Below are 27,867 nucleotides of genomic sequence, written 5' to 3'. Positions count from 1 at the left end.
CCGAAGACTAATATAATTCCTCTACGACGTTGGTTGCATTGGCATTGGTGGTGGTGGTGGTGTTGGGGTCTATGTACTGTTGGCCCCCGCTGCATCCGACCCCATTGTGGGGGAATTTGCAGGAATCGGTGGGGCTTGGGACGCAAGCTCTAGTCGTAGGGGTGCATCTGCATCGACAACCCGGGGAGGACTGGGAGAGCCATGTCTGCGTGCACGACCACGGCCCTGGGCACAACCTCGTTTTGGAGGAGGCGGAGCATCGATAGTCATGAATCTATAATTTTAAAAAATATTCATATTAAAAACTATTAATTGTAATTTATTATTAATAAAATTATATTTTTTCTAAATTTTTAAATGTTTCTAAAAATTTGCATTGAAGTCCTTTTTTTTCCTAATTGTAGTCCATAATTTTCTAAAAATTGCATTAAATTCTATGATTATGTCAACTACTTAATTTTTTAAAAATTGCATTAAAGTTCCTTTTTTTTCTAATTACTATAAAAAGGTCCATCTTTTTTTCCTAAAATTACATTAAGGTCTATTTTTTTTTTCTAAAAATAGCATTAAGGTTCAACTTTTCTAAAATTACATTGAGGTCCATATATTCCTAATTATCCTAAAAAGTGTACTAAGGTCCAATTTTTTTCTTAAAATTGCTGTAAGGTCCAATTATTTCATAAAAATTGCATTAAGGTCCTAATATTTTCCTAAAAAGTGCACTAAGGTCCAATTTTTTTTTCTAAAGTCCATAATTTTCCTAAAATATGGCTAAAATGTGTAAAATCAAAAAATTGCATAAACATATTTCTGTAAAATCAACAATCATCTTCATAAATACAAATAATTTTACACATATTTTCAGAAATTATCATAAATATAAATAATTTCATAAATATACATCTAACAATTAACAATCATCTTCATACAACATATATACATACATAATTTTAGAAAAAAATACAACCATACAACACATTTACCTAACAATTAACAATTTCAAGAATGAGTTCAAAGTGTGGCCTAACAATTAACAATTAACCTGAAGCTTGTGAGCTGCCACACGATCTACGATCAAGCATATTATGACCAACTCATTTTTTTATTGAATCAATTTGATCATGAACCAGCCTAGCCTAGCCCAACTCACTGCACATCTCGAAGATAGACGAAAAAAGACCAGACATTAAAATATCCACCTCCCTTAATAATAAAGTTTAGATATTCGATTCATCTAAATGAGTTAACAATAATAGTTTTTAGAAAATTGAATAAAAATGAAGAAATAATAACACAATTTAGTTTGGAATATGAAATTGTTAGTAGATCCAATATGTTATTGTTGAAACCAAAACGGAAAAGAAAAAGAAAAAGGAAAAGAGAAAGAACAAGAAAAAGAAATCCACCACGTTTTGGAGCTGAACGCCCCAAATACATAAAGATAAAAACAAAAGACTCGAATTGCCCTTACGTTAGTTAGTGTCGGAAGAAAAGAAGAAATCGAATTCGAATTCTCAAAGAAGCCCCGCCTAGAGGAGGATTGGATGGCGGCTTCATCCCCGGCAAAGAGCAGCGCCGCCGCCATCGACTGCGCCACCGCCGGCGCGATACCCTCGAGTTCTAACGCATCCAAGAGCCTTCGTGGCCTCAATAAACCCAAGTGCATCAAGTGCGGCAACGTTGCTCGGTCCAGGTAATCTCTTCCATTCCTCTTCACCTTCAGTTTGTACCCCTCTTTGTACTCTTCCTTCGTTCAGTTAAAGTACCTTTGTCTATGTAACTGTGTTATTGTTGGTTGGAATTTTCAAATCCGAATTCTTGTTGCATCCAAGTGTTGTACGTCATGCCGCCCAAAGTTGTACTTCGGTTGTATGATTGTAGTTGTTTTGCTGGGGGGATATAGGAACGTGTAAACGATTCTTCGGCTTTGTGCCTGCCTGGATTCAACACCCTATACTAATTTCCAGGTTTTGATACCCACTACCAAGAGTTCTCAAACGTATGTACGCTAATCCGCTCATTCTAAAGATTAAAGCTTAATATGCGGAATAAATGGGTGAAATAAAGGCAATTAGTGGATTCTTTATATGCTTTAGGGCATTCGAGCAAATTGTTTCTGAACAGATTTTTAGTGTAGTTTGACTATGCTTCATGCATTTGCGAGCTAGTTTTAGTGTTTCTTGAGTTAGATAAGAGAAGGATGTTATTCTAGTGAGAAAATAATACCATTACCCGTGAAGTGGCTGGTAGGGAAGTCAGGATAACTTACTACCACAGACGATTATTTGTCACATTTCAATGTTAGTGAATAAGCTTCAGTAATCTAGATCTCTTTTAAAGTAAACTTTTTGTTACTACTCCTAGTTAGTTGCTCATATGAAGAAACTTGATGTGGAGATGAACTTTGCTCTAAAAATATCCTTTGGGTCTTGATTTTTTTAATTGATATTGTAGAAGATAATGGGTGTTAAATGAATCAGCTGTAGTATTAAAGGTATCAAACTTGTAGCCATTTCAGGTTCCATGCAGTTAAAGCTTCTAATTTTGAGATAACTTGTAATCCGAATCAAATTTGGAACTTTGCTTTCCAGTTAACGAACATATTAACTAATAGTGCATCTGCTCCACTTGAACTAGTCCCCCATTGATATATACACCACTAACTACTAATCCTTATGCCAATGAGAAAATTTCGAAATGTATTATGAATGTGTGAGTGATGCATACGAGCTCTGTATATTCTATCACATTTCACTGAAATGTTTTGGCTGTAAATGGAAACACTGCCACAATATCCCCTTAATTATATATTTATCCTTGATATATTGTTTAGGTATACTGGTATAGTGCCATAGATTGATGCCTCCTTTTCCGTCCTGGTTATCTGTATCATTAAAGGTTCCTGTTGCTCCTTTAGTAACACATTACCTTCGAAAAATGTTTAGATTAGTGAGATGTTGTGTGGATAGTTGCTTCTGAAAGTTCACTCGTGAAGGATTATCTGTATTCTGGAATTGATCTTGTATCTAAAAGACACCAAGTGATTACCTAGCCTAGTCTAATCAATAATAGAAAATAATGATATGATTTTAAATGAACTAGATGCTTCTGAAAATGGTCATGCCATCAAGGAAGAACTTGGTCATCACAATACCTCTGTCACACCATGTTCAACACGGAATCCAGTAAGAATCTTCCATAACTTTTGGAGGTATTTGTCAACTATATGTTACCTCTGTGTACATATGTGCTCAATTATGACAATTGGGGTGCTGAATATATATCAAACATAGGATAACTTTCTGCGTGTGTGCTCAAATATGATTAGTGGGGGATCACTGTTTTCATTCTTTCAACTTCTGGATTGTGTCCTGATGCTGATGCATCTTTCAAAATTAATTATAACCCAGTTGTCGTTTCCCATCCCTAAGTGCTTTGATATGATCCGGAACCCTGTTAAAGGTAATGAAATTCATGGCATGTTTGTATCAAGAAAAAAATCACACTGTTGGCTAATTTGCGAGTGCAAAGACCTCATTGTAGGGCTGCTTCTTCTTTCTCCTCATTATGTTTCTTGCGGCTTTTTCTGTGATCATATTTTTCTTAGATATTGGGGCTACCAAATGTGAAAGGATACCAAGCTCTTGTCAAGATGCTTTTCAGACTATTGACTGGTTTGCAAGTGCAAAGGCCTTCTCTTCTTAGGCCTGCTTCTTCTTTTCCCCTAGTATGTTTCTTGATTCGTTTTTCCTTTATTTGGGTGTTACCCAGAGTCAAAGGAGACCAAACTCTTGTCTAGATGGTTTAGTCTGGCTGTTACTTCTTTGCATTCAGAGATGCTACAGTTTCTCACGATTTTTGTTTTATGCTGTATGCGTGTGACTGAATTCTTCTAAAACCTGTATAAAATAAAAATGAGTCTGATGGGATCAACTGTTTGCTTGGTTTGATTCTGTCCAAAGACATCCAAGTGTTTACCATTACTTCTTTTTAACTGTTGCTTAAACTTCTTCAGAAGAAGCAAATTAGGTTAACTATAGAGCTGTATCACGATCTATAAGATGATGTAATGTGCTACCATAAGCCACGTTTTCTTTTACTGTTTTTCCAACTTTATAAAAAGCTACTTTGGTTATTTCCTTCTTCTGCACTAAACTTTGAGTGACAGCCAAGAGTTGATTACTTGGCTGCTATTGCACAAATGAAAAAATGTACTGTCATTATTCCAAAACTGAGGAAAATTAACTGTCTCTTAGTTGTGAAGTCCAGGTTTATCTAGATTTAAGTGAATAATTTTGTCTTGGATGGACGAATATCGTAAAAGGCCGCTGCAAACTTGATTTCTAGTGATAATTACTTCTATTTAGAAATGGAACTTTTATTTCCTTCTATTCTGTGGTTGGAATTGGTCAGGTTTGTTTTTTAAGTTTCTTGCTGTAACGTGGAGTTTGTGAAATTGAAGGGAGAAAACCTAATACCATTTCAACATTGCATTTTACGGAAGCTGTAGAATGGAACAACACATTTGATTTTAGACATTACTATTTTCTGATCCATGGTTTTGGTTGTTGTGATGCATTCATTGATGTGTGTTTGATGTAAAATGAATAGTCAAAATACTAGCCCTTCTTGATAACTGTAAATAAACAATAGACATATGGTATAGTAGGAAGCTCATAATAGCAATTATGACTACCCTTAAATCAAGCAACATAGCACCTTGTGTTGGTCTGTCCTCATCTGCTGTTCCCAAGCTATGTGAGATGCAGACACCACGATTTTAATATGTTCATGAGAACAGATGCTTGTGGTTCACCCGATTTGGAAACTTGCAAGGTTATCTTGAGCCAATATCAGACATGTTTCTCTGGATCCCAACTGAGGAGAATCCTTGTCTTACTTTGAAACACATGTACTGGGTTAGATCTGGTGTAGACTGTTTATATGTAAGAATAGAGTATTTATCTGGTTATTAGTAATCCTCAAAATATTTTGATAGTGCACATGCATGGTCATCCAGTTTTTCTCTGATGCTGCATATGACTTTAATTCAACTATTATACATTCCTTGACCCATGTCATTCATCCTACTTCGTATCCTAATGCCGCACAAATTACCTTTAGTGCTCATATTTATCCGTGTTTTAATCTGTTGATGTTTTTAAATATTCAGGTGCCCGTACCAGTCATGCAAGAATTGCTGTGCAAAAGCTCAAAATCCTTGTCATATACATGGTATCTCTTGGGAGTGCTTATGAATAGGATTCTTTGTTAGGGTTGACTTTGTGGCCCTTTGATCATGTAGAAATTAGTAATATTTGGTCTCTAGAATTTCAAGTTAGTGTTTGTTGTCTTCGTAATGTGCTAATCTTTACTTAGCTGTATTCAACTAGTGTGTCTTGGGAGTCGAGTGCTGCTCATACCATTTAGAAAGCTACATTTATTCTTTTTCAAAGGGGGCAGAGAAGCTTCTGCCATTATTTGCATCAAAATGCTGGTAGGGATTTTTATTTTGATGACCACAAGATATGAAAGAATGTAGGATGTTAGATGAGTGCACCAAAGAGAAAAGGTAAACTAAGATGGTATAAGATATTGTGAATTAGTATTTCTATTTGATTTCATGATTTAAAAAGAAACCTACTAAAAGATCTAGGTATATCCGCTCAGTAGGTTAGACTAACAACTTTTGTTCCGTATGCATATTCTTGATTAATTAATGCGAAGAGGATAATTAGTTTGTAGGGTTTCAGTCACTTGTTAAGGTTGCATGTAACTTGCTGTAATATGTAAATTGTGTTACGAGGGGTGAAATATTTCAGGATATAGCAGTGTTCATTGATATATTCCTCTCTTTGAGAGGTGATATTATTGCCCATGTCATTGACTAAACTAATGGAGGCTAGATGGAACCATAGGTGGTTGTTGAATCTAATCACAAACAGCCTTATGTCAGGGTTGCCACCTTTATTGGCTTTTGGAACTTCCCACATATAGGCTTGACATACATACTTAATACAGTTCTTCTGAAGCCTATACTAGAACTGCATTTGTAAAATGAACTTCTCTTAAGTTTCGTTTTTTTTTTAACTTTAATTTCCCCACATTAGCACTTGATAAAAGCAATGTATATGTGGTTCTTTTTCCCTGAGAACGATAAGGTTGAGACTTGCTAAGTCCAGCTCACATCTTATAATTATTGTTAATGCAGTTTTAAAAGGCAACTCATCCTTCCCGGACAAGCCACCCTCTTCCAGCTCTCCTTTATTCGACCAACAGGCAACTGATGTATCTCATTCAGGGTAAGTTGCAAAACCAGTTGTCCCAGGTCTAAATCTTGGTATAAGATCACTTCCTATGTTTCAGATTTGCATTTCAGTACACTCCAAGTGTGTTTTTATGGCTCACATTCCATGGCACCAACAAAGACGCCACAACATTAAGTTTCTGATATGGTGCTCCATTATTGCACATAGTGATGGTAGCCACACTGTCTATCTGCATTGCATTTATATACCTAATGGTAGAAATATAATAGACATTCTATGATTGTTGTATGTTACATTGCCCTCGTAACGGTTGGCTTATTTTGTCACTTAGGAGCTTGTTCCCTTACAACTACTCATGCATTAAACTGGCATAAATTTTTTAATTGCTGGCTTTCCTCGAGTCTCTGCTATCAAATATTCTCATTTTTCCTTTTAGGATCGTTCAACCTGGTTTTTCATCCCGAACTGCAATGCAAAATCAAGAACACCAAGAAAGTCACTTCTTTGTTGTCAAGTGTTGCATTTTCTGATAACTTATTTTACAGGAACTCTCATAGACTTCGCCAACTTTCCAACAACTTTGCACAGTTCAGTAATTTACAGACACCACTTCGATCTAGGAAGCCATTGACCAAAAAGGTGAAGATATATCAAATATACTACCTTTTATTCATCCATTTATGGCTTAAAGAAGTGCGTCCTGTTTGTCTACTTTGTCAGGATGCACAAGTTATAAATGAATGGAGATTCTTGAAGTTGAAAGGATTCAAAGATGGAAATGTTGAAGCAGAAAGTGAAGCTTTTGACAGATACATGCAAAATGTTGCTCTGTTGGAAGAGGTTTTTCTGATGAATTCAGCACCTGATGACCAGATTCAAGAGGGGCCGTCTTTTGGGGTGAACTCAAGATCTGATGGAGAAGATACTGAAAGGATCATTCATGGACTGAAGTTGAAGCTCAGATCAAGTTCAGTAAGAACTGATAACTTCAGAAAGAGGATTCAATACATTGTAGATCAAGGATTGAGGAAGCTAGGAAAGCCAGAGTTGATTGATGGTACTGGTGACCTTAGCGATGGAGAAGGACAGGCAAGACCTGCTAAGAAGACTAAGTCTTTGCCTGGTGATCGTGCAATGGCTATACGAGATGTAAGTGATAAATTGAACAAAGCACGAAATGAAGAAGACCTGAAAGGATGTTGGGAGATGGCGTCTGAAATCTTTAGATGGGATGCTAAGCTGAGCCAGACGGAACCTGGTGAGTTTCTAATATCCAGGGAAATAAATGCAAAACACGATGCTTCTACCGATCAAGAATCCTCTCTTTTCCCACCGAAGTGGGTTAGCCCGGCCACCATTGATCAAGAAGCTTTTTCCCGAATTGATGCACAATTTTCTTCCCTTGAGGAGATAGAAGATTTATAGGTTGAGTTAACGTTTTTTCCAGTCAGGTTCTACTCAGAGATGATAGATAATAAATGTTGATATATTTGATCATTAATCCCGTTGGGAACTGAAGGCTCTCATCTTTGGAAAGTGGGTTGTCCCATATTTAAATGTGTTGAGGCAAACACTAACATAGCTCAACATTAAAATTTACAAAACTGTTAAGAGACGTTTTGGGGCTACTACTCGAGAGAGGCCTAGTCGTATCCCTGTAAATTGGATTATCGGGTAGAGAAAGATATTCAGGTTAATCGGGTATTTGATGTTTATTTAAAATATTAAAATAATCAAAACTAAAAATAAAAGAAGGGATTATGATTTTTTGTTATTAGTAAAGCAGTAAAGTGAAGAAAAGAATGGTTTGTAAGTTGGTTAATGTACTTGTCTAAGTCATTGACACTATAGGGTGTGGCTCATTCAAATGTGTTTGCATAAGTTTTTTAAAGGTTAAAGAAAGATATTTTTTGAAAAAAAAAAATGTATATATTTTAAATGAATAAATAAAAAGCATGAGAAGTTATTTGAGAAATTTGGATAAAGAAAATAGAATGCAGAAATTGAGAAAAGAGAAAAGTAAAAGGTTATGAAGAATGTAAGCAGAAATAAAATGCAAAATTTGAGAAAAACAGAGAAAATTAGCTGTTAAGGGGGCACGTGAGCCTTTGGGATACTTTGAAGTAAAAGGTCCATGTTTTCTATTTACTCATCAAGAGTTAGGTTCAAATTTTGTACTTTAATCATGTCGGATTAGTATGTGATTTTCTCTTCATCATCAATAAAAATAGTCTCATTTTGGATTTATGATATGTGAACTAATTTTATCAGTTTTATTTTGTGATATTCGATAGATATATGTATAATTTTGTGGATGATATTATAAAAATAATTGTTGTGATGATGAGATTACATGTGTGTGTATATATAAATTCAACAGTATTGAATTATGTGCATATTTACATATTCATAAAAATGATTTACTTTAAGTTTGATATTTAGAAAACATATCGTAGTAAAAATTGCTAGAAAAGGAAGGGAAGGTAGCGGCTGGGGCTACCCGTACATATGTATATGTATATGTTGTACATATATCCTTCAAATATATTTTATAATTTTTGTATATAAATTATATACGGAAACTGAATTTAGTGTGTCGATTTTTAAAAATAAGATATCAACTCTAAATTTAAGTAAGATTTTATATTAACTGAAGATCATTATTTATATAAAGGAGCTTTTTGCTATTGTTAATAATTCAATATTTTGAACAATTTGTCCTATATTTTAATAAGGAATCCAAAGTGCTGACAGAACACAAACTTGTGTTGCAGCAACGAATTTCTTCTCGTCTTTACTTTTCCTTCTTTACACCCTGTTACCATCCAAATACTTCAAAAATTTTGGACCCACAAACAACCGGTTTATATGGGAAAATATACAATATATTTATTGTGATATTATAAATAAGAAAATTATTTTTTTATTTAAAAAATAATATTTATCTTGTTTATATTTTTTAAAATATAGCAATTTACTCTTCTGTATATTTTAAGATGCAACAATTTATGTTTTTAAACAAAGGAGGTAAATTACTTTAATTTAAAATAATACGGGGGAGTAAATTACTATTATTTTTTATAAGTAGGTAATTTATAATATCATGTGGAGATAAATTTTATTAAACCCGATTTAAATAAATCCCTAATTCATTACTTTACCACCTCTACAAATCCAATCCAAAAGTAACAGAAGTTAAGTGTAGCTGGCACCAAAACCACCTCCTCCTTCATAAAGGCAAATCTCAACCCCATATTTCACTCTTCAAACTCCAAGAACTGCCCTTTTCCCCAACCATGGCCCTGAGCAGCAATGTCATAGGAGCCATAAACTTTGTCGCCATGATCTTATCCATCCCCATCATCGGTGCCGGGATCTGGCTCGCCACAGAGGCCGACAACTCCTGTGTGAAAATCCTACAATGGCCAGTTATCATTCTTGGAGTGCTTATCCTGGTCGTGGCTCTTGCTGGATTCATTGGAGGGTTTTGGAGGATTCCTTGGCTGCTGATTTTCTACCTCATTGCCATGCTTGTTGCGATTGTGCTTCTTGCATGCTTGGTGGTTTTTGTGTACATGGTGACCATTAGAGGGTCGGGACATCCAGCCCCGAGTCGAGCTTACCTGGAGTACAGTCTTGATGATTTCTCAGGGTGGCTGAGAAGAAGGGTCCGGAGTTCTTACAAGTGGGATAGGATCAGGAGTTGTCTTAGCTCAAGCAGTATGTGCGCGGAGCTCAACCAGAGTTATCGTATGGCTCAGGATTTCTTCAACGCTCATATCAGCCCGTTGCAGGTGCGACCACTTTTGCCTTATTTGGTTTTAGCAGCTTTGTTTAGAGGGTTTTGAGCTTGTTGTGAAAATCACTCGAACGACCATGCACAATAAATTAAAATGTTTAAAAGTTTATTATTATTTTTTCAAAATATATTTTTAATTGCATAAATCAAATATTAAAAGAAAGAGAGAGATAATAAGTTAAAGTAGATGGAAGGTGAGGGTAAGAAAGCTGCAAGTTTAGGAGAAAAATAAATGAGTGAAGTATTTGGTGAAATATAAATAAAAAATTATTGAATAAAAATAAAACAAAATGCATGCTTCCAACTTTTAGGGGGAAAAAAAAAGAACCCCTTAACGTGAAAGACAGTGAGATCTTTTAAAAAATTTAGATGGTCATATTGTTATTTTATTTTCTTTTTTTTTTTATAAAAAAATTTGTATTAACCTTGTTTATGCAATAATTAATAATAATAATAAAATGATGGATGATTGTTTGATGACATGCTCTACTTGAGAAAGTATGTGATTTTGATTGTTTTTTCTGTTTTCAATTTTTAGAATATGAACATTTTTGAGATATGTAGAAAATGGCTTGCACTAGAAAAATTCCCATTAATGTCAATTTTTGTAAGTAATAGTAATAATAAAATTAAGGAAGTTTGTAAAATAAGTTAAAAGTTCTTTACTTTGTGGAGGAGAGCTTATAAATACGTAACATTTTATTTTTCGATATTCTAAACTCATTGTATAAAAAAAAAAAAAAAAACTCACCACACTTTATGCTTTTATAAGTGCAAAATATTTTATAAAATATTTTTCAAAAAAATTGTAATCAAGAGCCTCTAGAACGCGTTCTAAATAAAAAATAAAAATAAAGATTACAACTTCGTTGTAAGTTATAGCAAAAATCATTGGAAATTTACAACAGACATATCCATGCAAAAATTTAATTGTTACAAGACTTTTATTTATTTATTTATTTGTAATATGAAGAAGTTTACAAAGTCAGCTAATTAGTTGGCATGATCACAAAGCTTGTTAAGCTTAACGTTCTTTATCATATTTTTGCCAAATGATTCTTAGAGTGGTGATGATGTCAATGTTAATTTACACTAACTTAATTAAGCATATAAAGAATCTCCAATACATGTGCACATATACTTGTCCTAACTAATGCTATATACCATTGCTTGCCTTTCTCACTTTCTAATTTATATTTGGATTTATTAGTCCATAAAATAGTATTTTATATTGTTAGTGTTAAATTTTATATATATTATTTTAGTTGTTTCAAAACAAATAATTTTTTATTTAAATAAATTATTAATTATATTTTTTTAGAGTTAATTATATTTAGATCACCTCTAAAAATGAAAAATTACACTTTCCTCTAAAAAAAACTTCCAACGTTACACTTACACTCTATCAGATAGTTCATTGTTTATACCTGACCTCCTTTTGTTAGAGTTTGAACGAAAAATGTTGACGTTACAAATAAATTATATAAAGTTTTATTTAACCCCTCATTTAATATTCTCATGTAATAATTTTGTACTTAATAAAAAAAATTTCATGATGTTAACCCCACTCCACATATATATATTACATTTATCACTTTATAAGTACAAAAATACACATAAAAATATTAAATGGGTGGCAAATTTGAAAATTTATGAATTTTTTTGTTAGGGTTGATATTTTTTATCCAAATCCTAGACAGAGGGTGTCAAGTGTAAATGAACAATTTTCAAAAGAGATGTAAGTGTAATTTCAAACTTCTTTGGAGAAAAGTGTAATTTCGCATTTTCAAATGGAGTCTAAGTGTAATTAACTCTACTTTTCATTGATTTAGAATTGTTAGTGATGCTATGTCATCTCATTATGAAGAAAATATATTATTAATTTATAAAATGATGATTGAAATCTTTTATATGTATGCATACATATATATATAAACAAGTAATGATTGAAATGAGAATGATCCAAAACATTATCTATAAAAATACTTAATGAGAACAAGCATATTTTCACTGTTTGGAAAACTGTTGTTCATTTGAATACATGAATTCAATAGTTTAATAAACTCTTTTAAATTACACATAATATTACAAGATGTTGAAAAACCAAAAAGAAAATGGCAAACTAATTAACTAGTGATCAATATTTCTGAGTGTTTGAAGTGTACGTACAGTCAGGATGCTGTAAACCGCCGACAGAATGTGGGTACACGTTTGTGAATCCAACATATTGGATCAGTCCCATAAACACAGCAGCAGATATGGACTGCTTGCAGTGGAGCAATGACCAAACACAGCTTTGCTATTCATGCAATTCATGCAAAGCAGGACTGCTGGCCAATATCAAGAAGGAGTGGAGGAGGGCAGACATCATCTTGCTCTTAACTCTCGTCCCTTTGATCTGTGTTTACTTAGTTGGATGTTGTGCTTTTAGAAATGCCAAAACAGAAGAGCTTTTTAGGAAATACAAGCAAGGAAATCCTTACAATTAACAGGAATTTGGGCTTTGTTTGAGCTAAGATTGGAGATTTTTATTGTTTGTGAATTCTAGCTTGTTACTTGGAACTATATACATTATTAAGTACTTGGAGAAAGTTAATGCCACGGGAAAAAAAGATTTTATGTTGCAAGCTGAAATACATAGTAAAACCCCTTTTTTTTACGAATTTCGTTGATAGAGAATACGAATAAAATTCATTGCTTAAAAATATATATAAACTGCGAGAAAGTAGCTTTGTACTTCTATCTCGAAAGAGAATTGTAACAACAATTAAAGTTATAAACTCCAATCGTAGAGTAAAATTTTGTCCTATACTTCACACAAAAATATATCGTATATAAATTACATAACAATAATTATTATTTTTATACTTTTATTTAAATTATATCACACTCAGCACATACTTACGAAAAATCTCATACCAATCAAACTAACTATCCTTTTCTGTCTCACTGGAGATTAGATTATAGAGTAAATTATAACTAGGTTATTACAGCCTTAATGTGGCCAATTTATAGTCCAAATTTGAAAAGGTTAGGTGTTGGTACATTGCAAAAAGAGCAGCATGTGAACACACGACAAGATTTTCAACTTTGATCTTTTGCAAAAGCAGCATTGATTTCTGATTGACTCTCTGATTAATGCTTCTCAAAAAAAGCAATATTTGTCAAAGTGGGATTCCTTAACTCGAGGAAGGCGCCGAAAGTGTGCGAGTTGCCAGTAAAAATAATGCTTTCATGGGTCTGGATGGGCCTCTCATGTCTCCTAATTAATTGATTTAAAGAAACATTTTTATTTCTTTTTGAAAGAATTTCTCTTCGATTATTAGATGAAATAATATTCGACGAAGTAGACGTTATGGTAACATCAATATATGAAATGTCGTTAAAGCAAAACATACATGTGATATTTCACTGTTTACAAAGAGTTGTTTGGGGTGGATGATTGACATATAAGACATGACGTGTGAGAGCTGCAGAGGTGTTTCTCAATTAAGGTAATTGAAGACGACCCCATACTAAACCGTCGTATTTTGGAATGAAGAACCTCAACGTCAACTGAGTATAAAACCTTGTAAAGAACAAACATCATAAAGCGTTAAGGAGGGAAGGGTCGGGACGACTATTAACAGAAAACTTGTATCAACATGAAAGAGGAAGAAAAAGCTGTACGCTCTTGCAAACATAGTACCGTCAAGATTAAGAAAGAGTGGGAAAGATTTCCAAGGTTAATGTTACAATAGCATGAATCAAAAGTTGTCCCGTCAATAGTTCCAGCAGCTGTTAATTGCCCCATCTTGACTTCATCAGCAGAAACTCTGCCATACACAATTACTCAGTTGTCAGTCTCCAACTTTGTGGTCTGAAAAGGAAGCAGGGCGATCTTTAGATGCTTGTCCAGCTGCAAGGATGGTCATAATTTTGAGTGTTGTCTCCAAGGACAACCACCCTCGAATGCCTGGTCCAGCACATCCTCCATCCGCTTTGCAAGTAATATCTATTAACAAGATTTATCATAAAAAATGAATTAGATGCCCATTCGTTTCTGATTTCATTATTCGTACCTCACAATTCGATTCCTAGCTTTTGTCAACTGATACATCAATAAGATCTCAGTCTAACAGAAGTAAGAAGCTTAAAAAATAGATTCCAGGTAACACTGATAAACAGAAATGTGAGAATTCCCTCATCAGTAAAATCTAAGCTGCTACATGGCTACAAAGAATTACTAAACGCACAACCATGATGTTCAAGATTTTTACCTCCAGACTGGAGAGTACGGCTGAAGGCACTTCTACCAAGTCCTTTAAGTTCCTCTCTGGTAGAATAACTCTCTTAATTCCATAGCGATGGGCTGCTAAAACCTGTATAGTGCTTAATTAAGTAATAATATAAAAAGTATGTATAATGGTAAGCAATGATGCATCAAATTATTCAACAGTGAAAGTAAAATAAGTGACTTTATCTATTTACAACGTGTACATTGTCCGAGTATATTTAACCCTTAGGATATATAAACACTATATCTAGGTGTAGTTAACCGTTAGGATATACAAAAACCTTTTAACTATTGGAACTACACAAAATGACTCCTGCCTTTTACATAATTAGACTTATACTCCATGTCAGTGATCTCCATAAAAAAATTAGCCAGAGAGGGTATAAGGTCCTTCTTGCCCGTCCACTAGGGGAGCAAACAAGCTGAGCTCGGCCAAAAATTCCAAGCTCAAACTCGAACTCCCTTGAGCTCGTGCTCGACGAGCCACGAAATTTAACAGGCTTGAGCTTGTCAATCACAAGCCGAGCTCACAAACAGGCTCATGCGCTCGAGCTTTATTATTTTAGTTTTTGCCTCAAAGAAAATTTGGACAATAAAAAAAATATGGACTACTTTACAGTCTGGAATAATTACTCAAAAATCCAAATAAGAGAATGAGCACCACAAACAAAATGTTCATAAGAAGCCCGATAAGAAGCAATGTGATGAAAAGGAAATTAACGGCCATGAATTAAGCTTGTTTTTAGATAATATAAACCAAAATACCATAATTTCTCATCATCTACAATTAAAATGAGATATTGACTAATAATTTATCTGATATATGGTGAAACTTTGAAACAAATGCATTTTTGTTGTAGTGGATATTAAAATATAACGAGAAAATGCATTATTTCATTATATTAAATATTTATATACCAAATAATTATAAAAAGTACTAAATTGTTGATTAAGTTTGTTTTTACATAATATAACAAAACTACCATATTTTATTATCATCTAAATTAAAATATGAGATATAGATGAATAATTGTAATATATGGTGAACTTTGGAACAAATATACTTTGTTCTAGAGGATATTGCAACTATAAATAAAAAAATCATATGCATTATATTAATTAATAATATACAAAAAATGTTTCAAAACTTGCTAACTTGTCGATTAAGCTTTTTGTTAGATAATATAAAAAAGAATACCATATTTATTATTATCTAAAATTAAAACATGAGATATTGACTAATAATTCTAATATATGGTGAATTCTGAATATAAACTCGATATAATATTGAATATGTAGTTAAATGTATAATAATATTTAAAAATATAAAAAGATATATTAAAAAAAAGAAATAAGAGAGGTGAGCTCGTGAGCTCATAAACATAAACAATGGAGCTCGAGCTTGAGTTGAGCACGAAATCAAGCCAGCTCGGCGGATGTTGTGCCCCTACCCTCCACTAAATAGGCCAAAAAAGTCTGTCAGAAAACTAAAAGATTGTACAAAAACCCACAACTTTCAAGTTTAAAATTCATAACTTTTGTTACACTTCTCTCCTACAGGCAACAAACATGAACATACATGCCCACACAGATGAACAAAGAAATTGAGTTTGACATGAGGTACCCTGGAGGTAAGCTTTGGTGCAATTCAGGGTGTGGCAAAGGGTAGCATGGGGTGGGGGTAGAGTAGCTGGCTACGGCAGGTGGTGTGGTTCGGTGGGATTGGAGTCGGGGGAAATGGTGAATCCACAGAGAAGAAGAAAAAGAAAAGGAAAAATAAAAATTTATAAAACTATCAGGTAATTCTTTCATTTGTTTAATTAATTAGTTATAACATTTAATCCTAATCAAGTTATCATTTTAATCAATATAAATTTAAAGACTAATTACTTGATTTTCTACAATTAATTATAATTATTTAGTAATTCACTTAAAGGGCATGCTAAAGGCACCAGTCGAGCTCCATTTTCCATCCATTGCTCTGTGCTTTTGCCTGGTGCAACCTGTCTTTTTTACAGTTCCCCAAGAAGTTTACCAAGTTTGTTTCTGAAAAAGAGAGAATAAAAGCCAAAACCCTTGTTTGCTTTCTGCCCCGTTCATGGTAATTCTCTCCAGCCCCTGATATTGCGTTCTTCCTTCTTATCTTCTTCTTCTTGCTTCCTTCTTCCTTCTCTTCCTCTTCTTCTTTCCTACTTTTTCCCTTTTCTTTCTTGCTCTTGTTTAGTTCTTCCTTCGTTCTTTCCTTTTTCTTTCTTTCTTTTTTTTTTTGGTTTCTTCCTCTTCTTCTTGTCTTTTTGTTTGTCCTTTCCTCTTTTCCTGTTCTTTCTTGTTCTGCCTATTTCATTTTGCAGTTTCTTTTTGTTTAAGCAAATTATAATTGTACTTACTGAATTAAAATTAAAATTACTAATATATGCCAAATTAATGAATTATTGCTAATTCATTTGTATGGCCATGCGCTTCAATAAGGCAAACATTGAAGCATGCACCTCGCATGTCTGTAGGGACCTTTGACTATAAACTCAGTTAATGACATTACAAAGTAGAGGGTTACACTAGCAGAACCAAAATTAGCCCTGTAAAAGCAGTAGAAAGCATACCTTATCCTTGATACCACCTACAGGTAACACTAAACCCCTCAAAGTCATCTCCCCAGTCATAGCTGTGTCTGCTCTAACCCTTCTGTGACTGAAGAGTGAAACCAGTGCGGTAACAAGAGTGACACCAGCTGAGGGCCCATCCTTCGGTACAGCCCCAGCAGGAAAGTGTATGTGAATATCTCGGCCTTCGAGGAGATTGCTCTCTTCCACAGTAGCCAATTTAAGTTCCGTTGCTCTTGCTCTGACCTATATACGAAGAGAGAACCACGAATCATTACAAAAGGAACTTTACCTTGCAGAAATGCAACTTCTCTTAGAAGAAAATGAAAATTCACAATGCACTTAGTCAGTATTGTTATCCCAAGCAATTATCGGATCATGAGACTGGACTTGGTTTCCATTTTACATCAAAACTTCACAGGAGCATACTTCTAAATGGTTTAAGTGGCAAGTCAACATTGCTTTATTCAAGCATCACCTATTCCAACAGGCATGATAACCTTAAGTGACAGGCTACCTCAAGCCCAAGAGACACTCATAACCGTGCCTCACACAAGAAAGTTGAGATAGTACACAAAATCCCCAGAGGTGGGCTCCAGAAAAGTTGGAATTTGGTTCTGAGATACAAGAAAAAGCATTTATAACCACAGTTTTTAGATGGCAAGTTGCAACACTTCCTAGTACCTGAACCTCATCTCCACATTTGAACAAGACAAATCCTCAAGACAAGTATGATAATTTTTAAGGCGCCTGATATCAGCATGTGCAATCAAAGAATGGAAACCATTACCCAGGTCAGTGCGATTTGTGCTGATTCTTTAATAACATCCCCAAGTTGGCCTGTGAGATGCAAATCACCTTTTCCCACCATTGCAGTAGCCTCAACAAATTGAACCTCCCCACCGAAGGCTGTCCATACTAGTCCGACAGATACACCAGGAGTTGCAACACGGTCAGCAGCTTCTCTATCATCATATCTTGGGGGCTGAAATTCAGCATATGTACAGAATTATATCGATCCTTATTTGTAAAAAATTACACAGCAGATAGGCAAGACAAATAGGTACAATAGCAGAACAAACAGCTTTTGACCGAGTGATTGGGGTTCCAAACTCAATAAGTTAAACTGGTAAATTTGAAGATAATTCTACTTACTCCAAGTACTTTTTCCAACATAGTCTCATCCACAATGTAAGGTGAGGTGACCCTGAATGCATTTGATATATCATGATTGTTAACACTGATTGGAATTACTTCCATTTCCACTTCAGCCTCGTCAGCAAGTCTACCGTCCAACAATGGTGATGCTAACCGCTGGACATCTTTGCTAAGTGGCACAGCCTGATCTTGTTCGGCGACTCTGACAGCTGCGGCACGAGCTAAGGCAGCCAAGTTTCTCTCCAGGTTACGCACGCCAGCTTCTCTAGTATACCTTTGAATGACAAGTTTCACCATGGCCTACCATAAAATCAAGAAGGATCGACTAGGTTCTGGATAACATGTACAAAGGACTCCCTAAAAATGGTTGTTGAACAGACAACATACTTCTAGCTTAATATTAATAATAAATTCTATATAAGAAAGTGTTAAGCACCTAAGAAATCACAAATGTATTAAATATTATAATGCACTGCAAAAAGAAATGACAACAGAGACAAACTATTTACCATCTGTGGTAATAAAATTGTTTGGCATTGATAATAATGTGCATAAAGCAGCATGCAACTTGAACCATCTATTAAAGGCAAACCCATATGCAATATCCCCGGATAATCATATATCTAGCATCATCATAATATTACAGAAAGACAATTGCTTGATAACTTCTATACCTCAGGAACTTGAAGGAAATCAAAGCTCAAGCCATGCTGGTCAAGAACTCGTGGAATTAGATGTCGCATTGCTATTCTAAGTTTCTCTTCAGGTGTATATCCTGGCAGCTCAATGACTTCCATCCTATCTAAGAGCGGTGGAGGAATAGGCTGCATTCTATTTGCAGTAGCCACAAAAATAACCTTCGAAAGGTCAAATGGCACATTCAAATAGCTAAAAACTTCAATCAAGGATCACATCAGTAATATATTTCCAGAAGCATAGTTGTTAATGGCACACGGCGCACGACGAAGCATGCTTTTTTATAGTATGGCGCACAAATACAGAAATAAATTATGTATTTCATACATCAATATATATATTCACATCAATAATGCACAAATAAGTAAATATAAACACTAGATACAATTTTAATCATACCATAAAATAAATTCGCAAAATAATACATCTTAGGAAAAACTAAAGAATTCAAAACATGCAAGACGATTAAACAAATACTCCATAATCATTATAAAACAAACACAAATATATAATATCCATCAATTAAAATCCAAATCTTTCCCAATCTCGTCATCATTGGTTTTATTCTCTTGATCACTTTTATCTCTTTTCTTCTTTACGTTTTCTGCTGTTCTTCTTTAGCAAAGAAGAAAACCTAATTTCTGATTTCACCCGTTTTGCAAGATATTTTGAATTTTTTTATTAATCAGCTGAAATAGCGGTTGGGCTTTCGCCCAGTTTTTTTCAATCTCTAGCCCAAAAGGGCTGGGGCTTCATAGAGGCGCGCCTCTAAACTATGCCCAGAAGGTTGTGGCAAATATTCATCTGTTCACTTAATCATGTTTTTCTCTCTAAGAAATTATAAAAAATGGCAATAATTCGCCTGACTGACTCTACCTGTTCACCTTTGTTCTCCAACCACACACATAACCATCTGTCCATGGTGGGGCAAAAGCAAGACAAAGGAGATGGAAAACAGATTAAGAGATATAAAAATTCATGTTAAAATTGCACAAGAAATTTCATATGGTTTGACAATGCCAGGTTCCAGCCACCAAAAGTAAACTTTAAGAGCAACCCTTACAATGCGCCATACATTTCCTAAGACTAAAAATATAATGACAAGCAACAAGAAGATATTTCAGCATGATAAATTATGTGAAAAATAGCTTGTCAATATTGTCTGGATATTATCAAAACTTTTACCAAAAATAGATAGTGAAAGGATACTGATCATTAAAGGTTTTGTTCTGTTCAGGATCAAGGACTTCAAGTAGCGCCGAAGCTGGATCACCCCGAACATCAGAACCTGTTTTGTCAATCTCGTCCAGCAGCATAACTGGATTGCAAACACCTACTCTCTAGAAAATCAAAAGAATGCTTGAACTTCACAAACAGGAAAAGTATAAAATTAGATAATTATCATCTTTCATCCAATTTCAACAAAATCCAAAAATAGAAGGTTGATTCAAAATAGGACATTGGTTCTGAATTCTGAAGCCGTGCAAAACTACTACCCTATGAAATCATTCAGAAGAAACAAGCACATAATATAGTTAAAATATTCTATAGCAACTAAGCTGCTTAATCAACCAACCTACCTGATGAGTATAGTTTTACTGAAAGACATGTAGATAGGTTAACACACAGATGGAGCAACTGAGACTCTAGCTTCTATCCCCTTTGAAGCAGAAATGTCCAAAACTCAGATGGCGGACAGCACATTTAGTGTAAGCATGAAAATGTCAATACGCAACAAGCAAACCCTGACTCTCAAATCAATAAACCTTTTAAAAAATTGATAAAAACTACACCAAGATAAACATATTAATTTCAAAGAAAGGCCATACTAAACAGTGCAAAGGTCTGGCCGTTTTGCATAACACACGCAAAAATGCCCAAAGAGCCAGAACATTTTCATTCTCTCATTTGTATAGGTGAAGTTGCACAAGTGGAGGATAATAATGGAGGAAATCACTCCAAAATCAATCATATACCTATCGTAACAAGCAATTGTTTAATCAAACAGATATGTCAACTATTTCAAAAGTGCCAACTTTAATTATCAAAAAAAGTTTATTTGACCACTCTTAAGCAACCCATGTTTCTCTAAATGGCGTTCCATTGGCCGTTTCATTGCAAAACATGCAATTAGTTCTCTTACTCGTATACACTAGGTGATTTATGTTTAAATACTTGCATCACTAACTTTGTTCGAGTGCTGAAACAAGAGTAATAGGAACTTGCACCCATAGATCAACTAAACTCATTCATCTACTACCTGCAGCCACAAAATAAGATGCATACCCACAGAAGACACATAAACCTCTTACCTCATACAAGCTAAGAGCCCAGAATTCGCTCTTCTTTCAGCTGCAGATTAAGCAACATAAAGGAAAGGTTCTGTAAGATCAGTTCTCACCTTCAGTCCATCAATAAGGCGCCCAGGCATGCTACCAATATATGTACGCCTATGGCCTCTAATGTCAGCCTCATCTTTAACACCACCTAGGGATATGCGGATAAATTTTCTGCCCAAAGCAGTGGCAATTGACGAAGCTAAAGAAGTCTTTCCAACACCAGGTGGACCAACAAAACACAATACTGGTCCTCTTGCATCTGGTTTCAGCTGCATGACATGTTTGAGAGAGATTCGGGTTTCATATACAACTATTAGATGAGGAAACATCAAGCACAAAATGGTAACAAGAAGTCAACCTTGCGAACGGCCAAATATTCAATTATCCTCTGCTTGACCTTTACTAGACCATAGTGGTCAATGTCAAGTCGCTCCTTTGCAGCCTTTAAATCCAATTCCCGTTCTTCACTGGCCTTTTGCCATGGAAGGTCAGCAAGAAGTTCCAGGTACACACGAGAACTATTATATCCAGGTTGCTGAGGCTGCATTTTTTTAAGTCTCCTGATATAAGAATTTAATTTGGAAATTAAAAGAAAACCTCCACTATGTTCAAAATTCAGAATATGGAATCATAAAATAGAAATTTAGAAGTTTATTTCATGGATGATTGTTATGGTGCCACGTATACTCTACAAAAAAACATATGATCATGTTTGTAGAAGATACACCTGTGAAAAGTCTTGCTTAAGACTAGCAAGCAAAACTGCATATGCTTCGACTACGAGCAATTTATAATATGAATTTAGAAAGTATTCTAAGAATTGAATCAGATGTGCCAGGTACATGACTTACAAAAAAATCTATGAAAAATATAGACTTGGCTCCATTAGTTCAACCACAATGTAAGACAATGCTTTGATAAATTTAGTGAGCATCTCTCAGAAAGCTGTGGAGTGGAAAGCTTAAAAAGATTGTTAATCACAGAGCTTAACAACTATGGTTCTCTACAGCTAGAGTGATACCAAACCTGGATATCAATAATGAAAATCTCTTCTATAAAATCCCCTAGTGCGTTTATACCTTAATTCTCTCTGAGCGTGTTTCCAGATATTTGCTGGCATCCCTGCATCTTGCATCTTCCTCTCCAGAGCAGCCACATCATCCTCATCATCATCGTTATCACCAAGTTCTTCCTTTATAGCCCTCATCTGGTACATGTCCGAAAAAAAGCATTATGCACACTATCAGAGTCTAGTGAATGCCAGATAAGTCAGAAAAGGAAGGTGCTTTTCTCAGGTGCAGAAATCAAATATCTGAAATCATTTTTCTCATGCAACATGGATTCAACTTGGTTTTTCACAACAGTTACCAAGTAAGACAAAAGTGACACCCCAGTTAAGTGAGGTGGTATTTATATTAATTTGGCGAAGGGCCACATTCTAGAACTGAAACCACATAACCACTACCTGATGGTAAAACATCCCATATAAAAGTAACAAAACATTATATCTAGCTTATGGTAGATCAGTCCAGTAGCCTTTGACGCAAAAGGAGGGCAATGCATATAGCAGAAACACTCATCTTGATACAAAAGAAAATTATAATAAAGAGGAAGCATCAAGAGATATGGGGATTACAAGTTTTGTCTTCGTAAATGGTTGTCAACAAATTGCTAATAGATTTTCTTTGGTCCCAATAAAAACGAAAAATATCTAACAAAACTTCTTCATTGTATATCAGATTGCTGGTGCCAAAAGTATTGAAAAAATGAAAACCAATATGCAGAATGAATGGAGATTATAAAGCTGGATAACATTTCCCAGGTAGAACTCAAAAATAACATATGATCTCCATGGCGTATAAAAGATATAAAAGCATGGGAAAACCAACGTCAAGCAGAATTGGGATTTTTCAATCTCAATTTTATAGGTTGGATCACAGGATTGAATCCTTAAGAAGCTGAGCAGGTCATTTGAGAAACATCTAACATGCAACCCCAGAAGCTAAAGATGCACGACAGAAGCACCAGAATAGAGAAATTTAAATATATAATAAAAATTCTGCAGGCAGAGGAGCTTTCTCTTTTTCAGTTCACAGAAATCTGAAATACTCAATATTCGTGAAAAATACGGACCTGCTGACGGAGTAGAAACTCTTTCTGGGACTTCGATAATTGTCCCTCAACCTTTTGCGTAATCTTCTCCGCTACACGAATTGACTACAAGGCAAGCAAAATTACCGTGACTCATTATTCTACAGGATCCTAAAATGTATAAACCCTGTCGGCTGCATACCTGCAAGTGCCTATCAACCAATTCAGTAGCTTTTGAAAGCCTCACTTTCACATCAACAGAATCTAACATGGATATTTGCTCTTCAAAGCTAATCTCAAAGCTAGCGACAAAAATATCAGCCAATTTGTGAACAGGAACCGTCTCCAGCAGAACTTTAGTCCTCCCTCCTGTTTTTTGTTTCTAGATACAGAAATAACTCAAATCAGAGCAACCATTATCAATTGTAAGTGGGCAAAGGCAAAGTATTGAAATCTATGTCTAATCTCAACTAACTCATGACTTCCTCACTAATGCTTTAGCATATATTAAACAACCAATCATTAAAACCAAACCTCAAGTGCTACCTGCTCAAGAACAGAGATGAGCTCCATCGCTGTGGCCTTGAATTGTCTGGATAACGCTATGAAATCAGGGTCTTGTTCCACTTGATCCATCTCTGGAAATATTATCACAGGGTTTTAAATCAGCCTCTTGATAAAGCTCTGTACACTCAATGTCGAAGATGATTTTTCCCAACATAGATGGCGGCAAGAGAAATCAAAATGCAAAGATATGGATATCAGACAACTTGTCAGTGCAAGAAAAAATAACACATTCAATGGATCCCTTCTCAGACAGAATAAATTTGAAAAATGATTAAATTCCACAGATACAAGCATGTATAATATGTGCCGAGAAATAAAGAAAACAACAGAGTGCAAGCATTCAGTTTCATTCCCGTCAAAGGTTTCAGAACCTTTAATTGAAAGGGTCATCCAGGTTGGCAAATATTGGTTGGTAAATGCATGAAATAAATCTTTACACAACACCTATATTCTGCTCTCATTTTTTGCCAGTACACTAAAAGTTGGTACAATAACAGCAACGCTAAAGATTAAATCTGTGACTGTTAACTTTCATCAACTATATTATGGTAAGCACAAAAGCAGACTTCACTAGACACAACACTTTCTAATAAGAAAAAATGCTAAAGAGGATTAAATGCCATTAGAGATGGATCACATAGATTTTATGTCCTTGGATAATGAATAATTTAAGTTAAATTATAGAAAAACTGTAGCATAACGGATTAAATACCAAAAGTTTCATCTCAACTTCTCCCAGTTGTCTTAAAGCTATGTTTCCATTATCCAACTAACTTAGCACCGCTAGCAAATTCAGAACTTCCCATCAGATGCTTCTGGGTTTCACAAACTAAACTATATAGGTTGGAAGAGTATTAATAAGCATAGTTCCACATCCAACCAGGTGACCTCAATTACATGTTATCCAACGCTAAAACAACAACACAAACAAGGCAGATCAGCTGGATGAACCATGTCATCACCAATTAATTATTTCAAACTAAAAATTGCATCTGACCAGCATCTTGATAAAAGATGCTAAGAAACTTATTGATGTACGGGACGAAGAAAATTCAACCAATGCCCTAATTGAGTGATAGAAAGGATTCCATTATGGGGGATTAGTTGGGAAACAAATAGAAGGCTCTCGCGAATCCTTGCTGCACTGCTAAGTAACTGTACAGTCCTCAAAATTGAATTCTTGCTAACTCTCATCATTGGTTGAATATTCTACAATATGTAAGTTGGATAATTTTATGACTTCTTTGCCATTTAAAATGCTTTGGCAAGTAATTGTTGTATTACTGAGTTGAGTCATTCTCCAATTCTCCAAACCTTTTTAGCCCATTAATCCTCCATAGTGATTCCTCATTAGTTGAACTTTCTTCAATGTGTCAGTTGAATAGCTTTCTCCAAACCTTGAACAATTAACTGATCCCAATAGACATAACATTTAGAGATGTGCACCAGAGGCTTTGATGAATAAAAAAACTAACAACTAGTTGTACAAAGAGTTTCTGCAAGAATATGAGCGGCTCAATTAGTTCAATTTCCACCCTGGTGATCTGGATTGCAAATTTTCCAATGAGTTAGTAAAACACCAATGCAAATTAACCTGATGAACTACGTCACACCCACTTATTTTCTTGTTCATCTCACATAATAACATTAACATCTTGCAACAAGAAGAGGTGGTTAACCTGTGAAACTCCAATGACTTTCTTTCCTCCATTTATGCTTACAGTCACAGAGGCAGCCCAAGCAACACAATTTGAAGAGATTAAAAATCCTCTCAAGAACAGAATTTCTCAGGGAACAGACAATTTTGGATCAGGTAATGACAGCTTCAATATCGAAAGATAGAGAACCCACTTATGGGCATTTATCATGCAAAGTCTGAAATTTGCAAAATCTTAGCATGCCTATACATTTTAGTAAAGGAAGCACATAGGACCTTTCATTTCCTGAGAGTAACCTAAATGAAAAAAGAGGGCAGCTATACTAATTCATACAACTTTACTTCTTCTAAACCCCCATTCAAGGACAACATTGTTATGCATGATTTTCTTACATGACTACGTAAAAGCCAGCAGAGGATTGCCTGTGCTTCTTGGTATTAGGTTGGTTTTAACTTGAGTATTTCTTCACCAAATTTATGTCCTTATAGATGCACCATGAAACAAAGAATTTTACAGATTTTTACCAACTTTCGTCATATCAAGGGGAATGATGCGGGCGGTGTAATACGTTCCTCTCGTGCTCAGCTCCTGCACACTAAATCTGCACAAGCCTTCAAGAACAACAATGTAGGTGACCCTGCCACTTGGTTTCTCCACTCCTCTTGACAGATGTAAAGCTCGGGCAGCAACTCCTCTGGAAAGCAAAAATAGATCACCAGTGACCAACATAATTCAGCAACACACACAGAAAACAGAATTCAGCTTCAGTAACACAGGTATACTTATTATGCCAGTGGATAACTTCCTGTTGATTTTTGCCACCATGTTTGTGGGAGTCGGATGTTTCCTCTTGATTTTTGGAGCTTCTTTCTCCTAAATTAGTTCCCCCGCCTTCAAGACAGTTCCATAACAACTCATCAGATCATAATCACAATACTGCTACTAAGGTTACTTATGATCATCATCTTTATTACGTTACAAATTATCTAATCAAGACTCAACCAGAAACCTGCTCAATAATCAGAGGAGTCATTCTATACTACACCAGGTCCCACAATTATTCTCTTAATCAGGTCAGATGTTGGACCCCCCACCACAGTAAAAAAGAAACAAAATCCTGTCTCAGACCATCAGACTCAGCGTGTAAGTTAATCACCTGGAGCCAGTGTGGACGCTGCAGACTGAGACTCCGCAGCAGCATCACGAACTGGCAGAATACCAATTAGTCCTTTCTCTTCCCTCTGCCATAACTCTTGTTCCACCAATTTCACACTAGCACCACAACAAACACAAGTAATCTTCATTCAATACAGAAAATAGAATAACGAGGAAACTAAAAAGAATCATAAGATTCAGCCGGCAAGAAGAATTGGACGTAAAAACAGAAGGTACCTGCTGGGTGAAGTGCATCGAATACGAATAATTGCACCAGGCAGCAATACTTTGTTCCGGAAGGGAAGAATTGCGAGTCGACCCGGCAACTCCACCGATTCCGCCATACCAACCGTCTGCTTCTATTCCTTTCACACAGGAATTAATAACAGAAATTTTGTGACGAAAATTAAAGCTAAATTGATTGAGAAAAGGATGCGGGGAAGAAATTAGTAGGAAGAGATGAAGGGAGAAACAAAAATCGGACAAGTGATGAAAAAGAAGAGGTGGTCGTGCGCTTTGGCAACGAAAGTACTACTCTCGATTAACTTTGATCAAATTCAACTATATATTGTACCATAAATGTATTTATATTATATTAATAAAAAATATATACCGATTTATTATGACGTTGTAAATGAATAAATTGTATTCAACTTTATTGTATGACTTATAATCAATAAGAATGATATCTGATGTAATAACTAAATAATGGGTATATAATAACATCAATTGTATGCAACAATTACATCTTAGTCATAAAGAAACTACAATTACATCTAATTCAGACAGGTTTTTCTTAATAATTGGAACAACTAGACAACTTCAACTGTGTGGATGATTGAATGTGCATTGTCTTTTCTATTCTCTCTCCTCATGATCAAATGTTTTTGTTTATTATATTTGAATGGACAATGGTGGCTAAAGTGAAGACCACTTGTTAAATTCAGCCTCCACCTTTTTTCAATGGATAAATTGACTTAATTTGGGTGTGCAAAATGAGCCCAACACCACATATTCCTTTAGTAGTTAAATAAAGTGCTTGGATGGATTCTTCCTCTGGTATATTTACTTTAGTGTATAAGAAGTGATATCTTTCATAATCCTTTATAGTGATATGTTGATTAACATTTTGATCAGTTCGTTGTTGAGTAGGTCGGCCTGATACTGGGTCATAAATTTAGGTGGTTCTAATCATGAATAACTGTGACTGATTATAAGTCGAAAAAAACAGTCGATTTGGGGTTGTATTTTGCTCTCTT

The 27,867-nt window shown here is 35.0% G+C and overlaps 3 protein-coding genes across 3 annotated transcripts; 2 read left to right on the top strand and 1 right to left on the bottom strand.

Annotated features, from left to right (window-relative positions):
- On the top strand, window positions 1,398–7,801 carry LOC105155972. The gene is made up of 5 exons (XM_011071971.2): window positions 1,398–1,693; window positions 5,174–5,235; window positions 6,212–6,302; window positions 6,815–6,908; window positions 6,990–7,801. The coding sequence occupies exons 1-5, from the start codon at window positions 1,545–1,547 to the stop codon at window positions 7,692–7,694; spliced, it is 1,101 nt and encodes a 366-aa protein (XP_011070273.1). The 5' UTR covers window positions 1,398–1,544; the 3' UTR covers window positions 7,695–7,801.
- Window positions 9,462–12,702, top strand: LOC105155971 (protein TORNADO 2). The gene is made up of 2 exons (XM_011071970.2): window positions 9,462–10,063; window positions 12,240–12,702. Exons 1-2 carry the CDS (start codon window positions 9,566–9,568, stop codon window positions 12,555–12,557), a joined length of 816 nt encoding a protein of 271 aa, XP_011070272.1. The 5' UTR covers window positions 9,462–9,565; the 3' UTR covers window positions 12,558–12,702.
- LOC105155970 (lon protease homolog 2, peroxisomal) lies at window positions 13,611–27,154 on the bottom strand. The gene is made up of 17 exons (XM_011071968.2): window positions 26,846–27,154; window positions 26,610–26,725; window positions 26,236–26,344; window positions 25,978–26,147; window positions 23,775–23,866; window positions 23,431–23,610; window positions 23,271–23,354; window positions 22,217–22,344; window positions 21,496–21,697; window positions 21,200–21,406; window positions 20,008–20,138; window positions 18,777–18,990; window positions 18,100–18,402; window positions 17,735–17,929; window positions 16,945–17,190; window positions 14,328–14,429; window positions 13,611–14,062 (listed from the first exon to the last, which is right to left on the bottom strand). The coding sequence occupies exons 1-17, from the start codon at window positions 26,950–26,952 to the stop codon at window positions 13,979–13,981; spliced, it is 2,670 nt and encodes an 889-aa protein (XP_011070270.1). The 5' UTR covers window positions 26,953–27,154; the 3' UTR covers window positions 13,611–13,978.

This window comes from Sesamum indicum, linkage group LG2 (assembly GCF_000512975.1).
Source record: "Sesamum indicum cultivar Zhongzhi No. 13 linkage group LG2, S_indicum_v1.0, whole genome shotgun sequence".
Classification (NCBI taxonomy): Eukaryota; Viridiplantae; Streptophyta; class Magnoliopsida; order Lamiales; family Pedaliaceae; genus Sesamum; species Sesamum indicum.
Note: the sequence above shows the minus strand (reverse complement) of the source record. Positions and strands in the feature narration are given on the sequence as shown.

What these genes read in the sequence shown, in the direction of transcription:
- LOC105155972 (XM_011071971.2), top strand. Translation starts at nt 1,545, where the DNA reads ATGGCGGCTTCATCCCCGGCAAAGAGCAGCGCCGCCGCCATCGACTGC. An exon ending in GGCAACGTTGCTCGGTCCAG is followed by an intron (nt 1,694 to 5,173) that starts GTAATCTCTTCC and finishes TTAAATATTCAG; the next exon opens with GTGCCCGTACCAGTCATGCA. An exon ending in AAATCCTTGTCATATACATG is followed by an intron (nt 5,236 to 6,211) that starts GTATCTCTTGGG and finishes TTGTTAATGCAG; the next exon opens with TTTTAAAAGGCAACTCATCC.
- LOC105155971 (XM_011071970.2), top strand. Translation starts at nt 9,566, where the DNA reads ATGGCCCTGAGCAGCAATGTCATAGGAGCCATAAACTTTGTCGCCATG. An exon ending in CTCATATCAGCCCGTTGCAG is followed by an intron (nt 10,064 to 12,239) that starts GTGCGACCACTT and finishes GTGTACGTACAG; the next exon opens with TCAGGATGCTGTAAACCGCC.
- LOC105155970 (XM_011071968.2), bottom strand. Translation starts at nt 26,952, where the DNA reads ATGGCGGAATCGGTGGAGTTGCCGGGTCGACTCGCAATTCTTCCCTTC. An exon ending in AACAAAACCTTTAATGATCA is followed by an intron (nt 18,991 to 20,007) that starts GTATCCTTTCAC and finishes TGAAGTTTTTAG; the next exon opens with CTATTTGAATGTGCCATTTG. An exon ending in ATTTCCTTCAAGTTCCTGAG is followed by an intron (nt 18,403 to 18,776) that starts GTATAGAAGTTA and finishes ATTTTATGGTAG; the next exon opens with GCCATGGTGAAACTTGTCAT.